General features: G+C 41.6%; 1 protein-coding gene across 1 annotated transcript; it reads left to right on the forward strand.

Annotated features, from left to right (window-relative positions):
* The first annotated feature begins 1,086 nt into the window (after positions 1–1,086).
* On the forward strand, positions 1,087–8,164 carry LOC121286384. Its single transcript, XM_041203475.1, has 4 exons — positions 1,087–1,165; positions 5,629–5,701; positions 5,832–7,084; positions 8,031–8,164. The coding sequence occupies exons 3-4, from the start codon at positions 5,896–5,898 to the stop codon at positions 8,033–8,035; spliced, it is 1,194 nt and encodes a 397-aa protein (XP_041059409.1). The 5' UTR covers positions 1,087–1,165; positions 5,629–5,701; positions 5,832–5,895; the 3' UTR covers positions 8,036–8,164.
* Positions 8,165–12,239: the final 4,075 nt, after the last annotated feature.

Here is a 12,239-nt window from a genome sequence, read left to right on the forward strand (position 1 = left end):
CCTGGATGGTGTCAAACTGTAATGTTTTTGGCTCCACTTCCAACACACTCCTGATTGTGCTTTGTAGATGATAGACAGGCTTTGGGGAGTCAGGTGGTGAGTTACTTACCGCAGAATTCCCAGTCTATGACCTGCATTTGTAGTATTTATATGGCTGGTCCAGTTCAGTTTCTGATTAATGGTAACCCCTAGGATGTCGATCATGGGGGATTTAGCAAGGATAATGCCATTGAATGTCAAGGCAAGATGGTTCGATTCTCTCTTGTTGGAGATGGTCATTGCCTGGGTGGTGTGAATGTTACTTGCCACTTGTCAGCCCAAGCTTGAATGCTGTCCTGGTCTTGCCGGCACAGGGCTGTAAAGAGCTTTGCGATATTCTGAGGTCGCTATATAAATGTAAGCTCTTTCTTTTTAAGTGCAAGTTCATTCTTTATTGGAAAATACACATCAAAGAAGAGAGTTTGATCCATCGCTCATCTCACTGATATTTGTGTGATCTTGCTGTGCACAAAACAACATAATACGAGTCGATGCACCTGCAAATTAATCTGTATTTTGAGAGATTTCCAGGATGTGACAAGGCGCTGCATGAAATCCAGCCTGTTCTTCCTCTGCAGTTATTCGCGGTTCATTAAAACTGATTTGAGACTACCGAGAAGTAAACATTTGATGTCTTTTTCGTGTGCTCGGATTTGCGACTGGCTAATAGTGTGCGAGCTCCAAATCTCATAGCAGCACCGACAGTTCTCTTTAGAGAAAAAAAAAATCTTGCTCCTGCATCTCCCCAAGCCCCCCAGTGTTTGCGAAGAGACCTGGACCCACATTCGCCGCAGTAACACTTACTCCCATCTGACCATTATGCAAACTGACCATCACCAACCCTGCACCAACTGGGCTCCCTCTCCTGTCGATTGTACACACAATAAGAAAAGGACTGGAGCCCCTCATTCCACCCTTTTCCTTTCCCCTGCCTCTTTCCCAGGGTTCTGCACCAGCTTTGACAGCTGTGTGATGATGCTGAATGATCTGCTCGCTTCGCCGTCCCTTTTGTGCTGTTTTTCTTTTTGCTTTTCTGCACTGCGAGTTTGGAAAGGGACGGGGGCCGGTGAAGAAATTGGATTTTCGCTAAGGGTTGGAGTGGGGGCAGAGTGATCGCAAGAGTAAGGTAATAGAAACCTTTTTGGAATTGGATGTTTCTGTGTGTACATGAATGAGAGTGACCCAGACTACTTACTGCAGGTTGAACAGAGTATCGAAATAAGTGTATTGGTGGAGGGAGCTTACTGTGTTTGTCCATACATCAGCAATGGACTTGGGCTCCTCTGTTGAAAGATGTGCATCCAAACAATTGAATCACAGACAGAGTGATCGAAGAGGCTGGGACAGGGGCAGAGGGACGAGACTAAATATTCCTCTCCGTAGCCCTCAATCGGTGCTGTGGTCTTGAGCTCCCATGTTTTGAACTTGCCGTTATCATAGCGGGTAACCATCTCTGCTTGTGAGTTGGATTGAGATTCCAGTGCAGCAGGAGCTGTAATAATACCGCGCAGTAATACTTGCTGTGTATTTTCATTTTAACTTTGGTAGGTTAATGGTTAGTTAATCCCAAAACAGTCTGTGGAGATATTTAAAAATGAGCTCATTGTTTTTGCTGAACGTTGAATATTTTTCTTCAACAATCCCTTAAATAGTTCATGTTACGTTCGGTTGGTGATGCTGGTTTATGTGTTAACTAGCTTTTGTTATGTTAAAACCTCAGTTAATGATGCTGATTAGCATATTAAACAGAATTTATTAAACTCACAGAACAGTTCGTGATGCTGGCTAACAAATTAAACGAGTTAAAATATCAGCTGACCAACTGGCCAATTATTAAACAATATTAATTGCTTTAAAATGATTAAACAATACATGTTATGTTGGAGCTTCAGTTGGTGATGCTAGTTAACACATTAAACTATACTAGTTATGTTGGAGGTTGTGTTAGTGATACTAGTTAACATTTGAAACTGTGTTATATGTGTTACGTGTGTATTTCTGTTGGTGATACTAGTTAACATGTAAAATGACTGTTAATGTAATGCTGTCTTTGACAATTCTGAACCAGACTTCCATAAGTAAAGTTGAAAATCAAATTGTCATAAAAAGCAGTTTTATTATCCAGGGTCCCCCAGATTCCCCACTATCTGTCCAATTGGACCTTATAAACCTAAGGCTCTATTTGAAGAAGAGCTGTCAGTCTTCCTGACTAACATTCTTCCCTCAGTCACTGCCATAGGTCACGGCTGATTTCCCTCTCCAGGTCCAGAGTGTCTTTGGAGTAATGAGTTTGCTCCATTTTTCCAGCCAGGTGCATTCATGGTACAGACCCTCATGGCATTGTGCTAGAATTGGACTATGCTCCTGGACAATGCAAAATGGTTGAGGGGGAGTGAGGGGTGATGGATGGAATGAGGGGCTGCAGTGAAAAAAATCCACATTTCTTTGTCTTCCTTCCAAGTCATTCCATGACCCTCCCAGACACTGCAGTTTGCAAAGGGTTCTGACACAAAGCCAGGTTTCTTGGGGTGCTCTATGGTTTGGTATCCTGCAGGCACAGAGGGAGAGAAAATTGAGTTGGGGGACTGAGAACAACTCATCCAGCTCATCTGAATGCCTATATCATCTTGGAGAAGCCCATGAAATCTAGGTCAATGAGTCTCTATCCCTCATCTACCTCACATTCCCTAAGTGCACCCTACCCTATTAAAAGTTGCTGTATGTGGAACATTTCTAATGCTGACAACTTGCATTTATCTAGCTTTTTATGTAGAAAAATGTCCCAAGATGCCTCTATGAAAAATTGATGCACAGCCAAAAATAGAGACATTAAGAAAGGTGACCATAAACATTCTCAAAAGAGATGGTTTTTAAGGAGAATCTTAAAGGATGATAGAGAGGCAGAGGGGTTTAGGGAACACATTCCAGAAAGTGGAGCCCAGGTGACTGAAATCACGCTTCCAATGGTGGGGTAAAAAGTGGCTGGATGCACAAGATGCTAAATTTGGAAAACAGAAGGAGAGGGTGAATAATGTTTCAGGAGTTGGAGACATAATGAGAGGTGAAGCCATAAAGGAAATCAAACATGAGTGTAAGAATTTTAAGTGGGAGCCAATGTAGATCAGCAGGAAGAGGGGCGCAGGTGGGTGAGCAGGACTTGGTGCAGGATAGGATTTGGACAGCAGAGTTTTGGATGAGTTGAAGTTTGTGGAGAATGAAGTATGGGAGGAAGACCAGGGAAGCATCAGAAAGCAGAGGAGGGGGCAGTAATAGGCTCCAGAGGTGAAGATTCGGGAGTGGGAAGAGAAGTCAATGTTGAAGATGTTTTGGCTAGTCCATGGAGATGGTGGTGTAGTGGTAATGTCACTGGGCTAGTAATCAATAGACCTAGGCTAATGCTCTGCTGACATGGGTTCAAATTCCACTATGGTAGCTAGAATACAAAGCTAGTAAAACTATCATTGATTGTTGTAAAAACCCATCTGTTTCACTAATGTCCTTTAGGGGAGGAAATCTGCAACTCTCACCTACATGTGACTCCAGACCCACAGTAATGTGGTTTACTCTTAACTGCCCTCTGAAATGGACTAGTAATTTGGGATGAGTATCAAATGCTGTGTGATGCACACATCCCATGAAAGGGAAAAAAAGCTTAAAAAATAATTTGTGTGTAGTGTTTTGGGAACGATAAGATGCTGTATAAATCTTTTGTTTGTGGTATGTCAATTTAAATTCAAAACTTCTGTGATATGTGTCTGGATCATGAAAGCCTGGTTACATGATGTTTTGCAGACCAGTGGATAAGACTTCTGTTTCAGACACTACGTGTATGGAAACAGCTGTCAGTAGAAAAGTGTAGAATCTGTACATGTTCAGAATGTCTGGTAATGTGCACAAACAGGGTGAGAATTGTTACTGTTGATCCAGTGATACTCTGTGTAGAATGGCCAAATTGTTACACCCAAACAACAGCTTATCTATCTTAATAGACAACAATAATGTTGCCAGTCTCCTTAGCAAAATGGACATTATTTGTGTGGTGGTAAATTTAAATTTACAAATAAAACCCATGATACTAATATAAAGTGGTTAGAATTTGAATTCTCCAGTACAGGGTTGGAGATGGGGAGATTAGGGCTGGATTCTATCATTCCTTCCCCAACAACATCAATTTGAATTTACGTGGTGTATTTAGCATAGTAAAACATACCAAGCTGTTCACAGGGGTGTTATCAAACAAAATTTGACACCGAGCTCCATAAGGAGGTAATAAGACAGATGATGAACTTGCTTAAAGAAGTAGGTTTGAAGGAGCGAGTTAAAGGAGAGAATTCCAGAGCTTAAGGCCACCAGTAGTGAAGTGATGAAAATCAGGGACATGCAAGAGACCAGAATTTGAGAAATGTACAGCCATAAGTCATTTAATAAGGCCACCTCTACCCCATTCCCTGCCAGCGACCCTCAACCCAAATCAGCCACCCCCCACTTAAAACAACAAGCAAACACAGAAGAACATATTTAAGAAAAGTGAAATTAAACATTAAAACCACAATGCTTGAAGTTTGCATTCTATAAAAAAGATATGCAAGCATTACAAGTCGAAAATGAAATGCTGTACAACTATTTCTCAGTACCTCACTTTTGAAGAACAAAAACACCAGGATTTCTTGTGTCTGTTGATGCTTATACAGAGCTAATAACTATATGTGCATGTGTTTATATGTATGTGCTAATGTTGTGTATAGACATGTGTAGATGTGTTTGTACCTGTCGAGTACATATCTACATGTGTATGTAAATTGAGTGTGTATACCTTGACTGAGTTTGTTAAATTTTATAACACAACAGAGGATTTCACTAGGGTTGCCAAATTAGGCTTGGATTTATCCCTGGAGGTTTCATCATATGACCTTCTCCCTCCAAACATCCATTCCCCAATCTCCTTCCTCTGATTCTCCCACATCTCTATTCTGATGATGCATTACCTTCCTACACCATTGGAAAGTAAAGATTGTACATTGCCCGATTAGACAGTTCTTGTCTGTCAATCTTTTTCCCATTTCCAATATATTTACAACTAATAAATGGAAATGTTCAAGAAAAATTACTTTTTTTAACGCCCCTCTGATTATGCTCACAATATTGCTCTGGAGATTGGCAACCATAGATCTCACAGATAATTTTCTATAGCCCAATATGGACAGAGGGTGTACAAGATACACTCCAATAAACTACAGAGCTGGTCTTTGATGGCAATTACAAAATACACCAGATTTTTAAGTTAATTTGGAAAATGACATGTTTCCAACAAACAATGGCAGGTTTGCCAAACCTGTGATCATAATGCTTTGCCTTTTCAGTTAGTTTCCCCCACACAGTTTTTTCTTCTGAAGGCAATACCTTTTGCTAGATGTTGATTGCTTTTCAATACCTCACCCAAGTTTTCACATTTGAACCTACACAGCGATTGCTGGTGAGTTAGTTGTCTTGAACCACACTCAATCATGCCTTCACCTGATAGCCACATGGGCAGACATTTGAGTAGGGATCTCTGTACCCTAGCTGATTTTTCTCACTTCCCATCCTTAGAGATACCAGGGCCAAGAGTAGAAAACTCCATCACCACCCCAGCTGAGATTGAGAAAGATAAAGAAACTCCCAGGTTTGTACTGTGCAGTTCCACACTGAGCAGTGCGTTTATGCTTTGAGCTCAACCTTTCCATTGTTAGTACAAAGATATTGAGAGAGCAGAAAACAATATTTATTGATAAATATATATATCTGTTTTTCAGGCTTTTTGAAGACCATTCCTAAATAATTAAGGGCCAATACACAGAGTGCCTGGACATTATCAATATGTTGCATAAAGGCATTATTCTTCTGAATGTTATTTCCTCATTAATAATTGAATCGAAAGTTACAGCTCTTGGAGTTAAGGAACGTGAAGTATCTCCAATCAGCAGTCCTTCACCAGGTATGATTGGTCTTGTCAAGTTATCAACCACAAGACAACAGGAATTGAGAGTAAATCTACCTCTGGTGCCCTCTGCATTGCCTGCAAAAACAGATAGTAGTATGGGTCCTTTGCTGGCCTCTCAGATATCTACAATACAACCTTCAGAAAGACAAGCTGCCACAAGACAATATTTGACATCTTGGGTACCTACATTGCTACCTGTTGAAAGTGGAACTGGGACAGAATCATTGCTGGTACCAAACATTAGATTGGGATCCAACAGCAAGATTACAAATGCCCTGTTGTTTGACCATGATGAGATTGGTTCGCCCCAAGGTGCTGGACAACAGCATCCTACCATGTTCCCAAATGAAAATCAGATAGACATCCTGCTTTCTACAGAAAGTCCTCAAGGAACCTTTCCCTCAAATCTCCCAGAGTCAAATAGCAAAACTCTATACAGTGATTCAAGTGACTTTTCTGTTCAAAGTCTACCCAGTGCTAAATTGGAGCTAACGGGATCCACAGCTACATCATCCTTCACCCCGATATATTTTGCCATGCTGAAAACTACCCATGAGTCTCCACAAGAACCTTCTCCTGCAAGGTCAGTGGTGCCAATCTATACATTTCCTGGTCCTCAACAAAGACAAGCCTCTGTAAGACCATTCACCACTCAAAGTGCTGAGATGCTAACCAAGACCAAGGCACCAAGTGAACTGGCCTTTGACCTTTTGGACACTGACCGCTCTGTGCTTTTCTCAGTGTCAGAACTGCCGCCTGTAATCTTGAGGCCATCTTCGAGAAGTACTGCCCATCAGGCTGTCACAGTGATAGTGGACCAATCAAGCAATAGGTCATCAACTTACCCTGTAACCCCAAAGGATATCACCCAATTCAATAAAAGCATGCTGTTCAACAACACTCAAAATACTGCACAGGGAAGGAGCATGCCAATCAGCAGATCAGATGAAATGGAGTCTCCTAACAAAGGAACGTGGGATTCTTTATTCGTAACAATGTTTTCTTCTACTCCAACCTACCAAACTCACCGAACAAAGATTGATGAGCAGCCAGAAAGGACAACAGGTGAGATTTTTAAACAAAAATTCCTACTTTTAAAAGACTTTGCCTTTTTCTGTAACAATCATGACCAGATTTCAGAAAATCCAAATTACATGATAAATGTGGTTTGGCACTTGCTCTGAGGGCAGTAGATGTTCAGTTATTGAGTATATTCAAGGCTGAGATTTGGAATCTAAGGGAATGGAGGGATATGGGGATCGGGTGGGAAAATGGTGAGGTTGAGGATCAGCCATGATCTTGTTAATTGGCAGAGCAGCCTCGATGGGCCGAATAGTCTAGTCCTGCTCCTATTTCTTATGTCCGAAGAACCACTCAGATTAATAATAACTGGCTGTTTTTTTTCTAGTATCTCTAGAACATTCTAGCAAAGAATAACAAAAATAAATGAGTAGACATTGGAGTGTAATTTCTACAATTCTGTAAGCACATTGGAGCATACATAGTACAGCCCAGAAGGAGGCCATTTCATCGATTGTGCACTGTGTTTTGCAAAGAGCAATCAGTTAGTCCCACTCCCTGGTTCTTTCCCCATGTCCCTGCAAATTGTTTTCCCCTTCAAGTATTTACTCAATTCTCTTTTCAAATTGAATCTGCTTTCATCACACTGTTGGGCTTACTCCCATTGGTGGGCCATCCAGTGTTCAGTTCTCAATATTCAGCACTCAGCTTCAATGGGCCCCAGTGGTTGTTTAGCTAAGGCTTACCCAGGAATGATGAACCTGTACTTGGGGAAGAGGCTGTTGGGGCTTCTGTAAGCCTGGGTATCAGGCTGTGGGTGCAGCAGTTGCACCATTTGCCTAGTGACTTAAGTTTGTTTGATAACCGCACTTTCAGCCATTTAACTATGTTAAAGGCGCTATATAAATGCAAGTTGCTGTCTTTTGTTGCTATAACTTGTATCAGTGTCCCTTAGGCCCTTCACAGTTCAGCCACCTTTTGTTACTCACAGTCTAGGCTTGGAAACAAAGAATCGCCACTAAGCCGAGGCAGTGGACAGTAGCTCGTTTCTTGGAATGGGCTTTCACGAGGAGAGCAGAGACAAGAGGAGAAAATCTGAAAAAAAAACCCAAAAACTATAGTGAAGTAATTTAAGAGGTACTGCTGTTGACTCAGAATGCCACTTGATTGAAACATGGATGATTTGAAGAGAAAAATAATTGAAACTGTAGGAAATGTGAGAAAAATCTTTAGAAGGATGATCACACACTCACTGCGGCATTTATCAGTATTCTCTGCATATCTGGACCTGATTTATATCGTTTGCTCCTTGGAGGGTTATGAAAGGAGCATATTAGAACCCAGCGCATGTACCTAGATCTACAGACTGCTTGCTCTCATTGTCGCTTCACTTCATTCTCTCACTCTGCCTCAGTCACTTACTGTGCCTTTAGGTCTTGCTGCGCCGTGGGCTCTAGTTTTCATCCTTGCTCTCATTCTTGCTCCCCACCCCACAACCTTTCTTGTTCTGCATCCTCCTTTCACTCTGTCTCCCCCTCTTGCTCGCTCCACCTCCCTCTCTCATGCTCTCACAATGCCTCCCTATCTTGCACTCTCATTCTGGCTCCACCTCCCCATCTCATGCTGTCAGCCTGACACCCCCTCTCTCACCACCTCCCCCTCTCGAGTGCTCTCTCTCCATCCTCCCCTCTTGTGTTCTCCCTCTGTCTCCCCTTCTCGTGTGATCTCTCTCTGCCTCCCCCTGTTCCATGCTTTTTCTCCCTGCCACCCACTCTCACTGTCTCCCCTTCTCACACTCTCTTGCTGTTTTCCCCCTTACTCTCACTCCTCCTCTCACCCTGTGTCCCCCCTTGTTCTCTCTCTCTCTCTCTCTTCACCAGCTCCAGCCCTGCTGCTGTTCCCCTTTCATTGTGATGTGAATGAAGGTCACAGGCAGGATTAATTTACGGGCCACAGCACTCTGTGAGCTTGTTAGCTGAGTCCCAGTTAAAATCAGGAAGACCCTCTGTAGTAGGTCAGGTCAAACAAGAGAGTATTCTCACAAAATAAGATTGATCAGCAGGTTCGGGAGGAAATTACTGGAGGTGCAGTTGTGAATTGATATATGGTGGCAGGACCAAAGATTTTACGGACTTACTACTGATCATCTAACTCTGTGTTCATTCGTGTGCTGTATTGTGGGCTCCCCCCTAACAGCTGATATTCTATATAATGAGCCCCTCAATCGTGTTTCAGTCTGTAATTTGCTTCCAAAGTTTGTTATTCTGTATAATGAGGTTCCCTTTTGTGTTTCCAGTACATAAGATGAAATCTTACAAAATTCACTAGTCTAGAGAAAATGGAAATCCCTGGACCTGCCATTATTCTAAAGATTAAAATAATTATAATTTATTTTTATTCTTTAATGGGACCTGGGTGTTGCTGGTGAGGCCAACATTGCTTCCTTTTGTGAGGTGGATTGAGGAATAAATATTGGCCAGGCCACAAGGGATAACTTCTCTGCTTTTCTTCAAAATAGTAGCAAGGGATCTTTTACACCACCTGAGAGGGCAGATGGAGCTATAGTTAAACATCTCATCTTAAAGATACAGCTCTGATTGTGCAGCATTCCCTTTGTACTGCACTGGAACATCTGCCATGATGTTCAAGCCCTGGAGTGTGACTTGAACCCAGAATTTGTGACTCAGAGGTCAGAGTGTTACCAACTGAGTCACAGCTGAGGGCAGGTTAAAATTATATAAACTTGGAAAATTACAGTGATATTTTTACATCAGTAGAGTCCAACTAATTTACAATTTCTATCCTCCATTCCCTTATCATCAGCTGCAGACTTACCCTTAGTTCAGCCCCAGCACATATTGTTTCTGTTGAATTCAGGCACCACACCCAGGTAATAATGTTGATAATGGGAGTGGTGCTTTGGGTTGCATATCTTATGTTATTGTGAAGTTAATTTTAACAAAATCTTCTTGCGGTTGCCTAGAATAGCAAGCAGACAAGCAAGCAGCCAACTGGGGCAGCAATTGCATTTTGAGTTGATTCAGATATGAGGTCATTGAGCCAAACAGTCATCTGTACTGGTAAATGGTTTGTTGAGTTTATCAGCGTAATGGCTGTATGAACAATAAACTTATATTTATACAGCACCTTTCATGACCTGAGAATGTTCCACAAAGCTCTAAAGCCTATGAAGAACTTTGGAGACAAAAACAAAAATAACTGAAAAAACTCAGCAGGTCTGACAGCAACTGCGGAGAGGAACACAGTTAACGTTTCAAGTCCGTATGACTCTTCATCAGAAGATCTTCATCTTTAACTGTGGAGATGTAATCACAGTTGTGAATGTAAGGGAGCACAGTACTCAAGTTGCGCTCAGCAAGGTCCCACAGACAGCAATGTGATAATGACCAGATGATCTGTTTTAGTGGTGTTGGTTGTGGGCTAAGCATTGGCCAGGACTTTGGGAGAAATCCCTTGTTCTTTGAATAGAGGCAAACGGAGTCTCAATTTAACATCTCATCCAAAAGATGGCCCCTCATACTTTGCAGCATTCCCTCAATACAGCAATTGAGTGTCAGCCTAGATTTTGTGCTCAGGTCACTGGAGTGAGACCTACTTACTCAGAGGCAAAAGTGCTACAATTGAGTCACAGCCGACACTACCGGTTTATATAGTGGGTAAACCTTACCCTGTTGAATAAGCAGTGACTGTGTAGTTAAACAATGAGTAACCTTTAACCCACTAAACAATCCATATGTACAGTTACAGTGACCTTGCTTAATTGAATAAGCAGAATGGCTGTACAGTTAAACTGCTAGAAACACATGAGCTGTTAAATAAACAGTACCAGAAACATAATAGCACTGGTGAACAATGAAAAAGCTATAGGCCTGTTAAACTGGGATTAGTAAGGATTGGTCATGTTTGAATAATTGAATTGAATTCCTTGAGGAAATTATTGATCATAATGACAATGGGAATGCAGTAGATGTGGCAGCTTTGGGTTTTCAAGAAGTGTTTGATTAAAGAGCCACATGAGAGGTTGGTAAGTATGAAGATTCATTGTTTGGATTGACAATGGCAAGGCTGCATTTATTGCATGTACCTAAGTGCCCTGAGAAAGTGTTGGTGAGCCTTCTCCTTAAACTGTTATAGGTAGTGAAGGTGCTTTCACAATGATATTAAATACTGTATTCTGGTATTCGCTGATGATGAAGAAATGGTAATAAATTTCCAAGTCATAATATATGGCATGTAGGGGGATTTGGTGCTGATGGTAAAAACAAAATACTGCGGATGCTGGAAATCTGAAACAAAAACAGACAATGCTGGAAAAACTCAGCAGGTCTGGCAGCATCTGTGGAGAGAGAAACAGAGTTAACGTTTCAAGTCCGTATGACTCTTCTTCAGGGCTGGCGTTGATGGTGCTTGCACACCTTTGATAAAGGCAAAATACTGCGGATGCTAGAAATCTGAAACAAAAACAAAAAGTGCTGGAAAAACTCAGCAGATCTGCCAGTATCTGTGGAGAGAAACAGAATTAACATTTCTAGTCCGTATGACTTCTTCAGAACTAAAGAGAAATAAAAATATGGCGAAATATATACTGTATAAGAGGGGTGGGACAGGTGAAGCTGGATAGAAGGCCAATGATAGGTGGAGGCAAAGGAGAAATTGCAAAAGATGTCATAAACAAAAGGTCGAAGGGCTGTTGATGGTGGTAATACTGGCTAAAGGAGGTGCTAATGGTGACATTAGGAGTAGAAAGCAGGATGAGCAAATGACAGATGGCCCTAGTAGGGGTGGGGTAGGGGGTGGGGATGGTATGAGAAAAAAGATTGAAATAGGCTAAAAGATGGGGATAAAACAATGAATAAAAATCGAAATAAATTAAAAAAATAATAAAAATAGGTGGGAAAAAATATATATATAAAAATTTAAAAATAAATATTTGAAAAAAGGGGATCAAAAAGGAGTAAGGATGGAGGAGAGAGTTCATGGTCTGAAGTTGTTGAACTCAATGTTAAGTCCAGAAGGCTGTAAAGTGCCTAACTGGAAGATGAGGTGCTGTTCCTCCAGTTTGTGTTGAGCTTCACTAGCTCATTGCAGCAGGCCAAGGACGGACAAGTGGGCATGAGAGCAGGGCGGTGTGTTGAAATGGCAAGCAACAGGAAGTTCTGGGTCATGTTTGCGGACAGGC

This window comes from Carcharodon carcharias, chromosome 13 (assembly GCF_017639515.1).
Source record: "Carcharodon carcharias isolate sCarCar2 chromosome 13, sCarCar2.pri, whole genome shotgun sequence".
NCBI lineage: Eukaryota > Metazoa > Chordata > Chondrichthyes > Lamniformes > Lamnidae > Carcharodon > Carcharodon carcharias.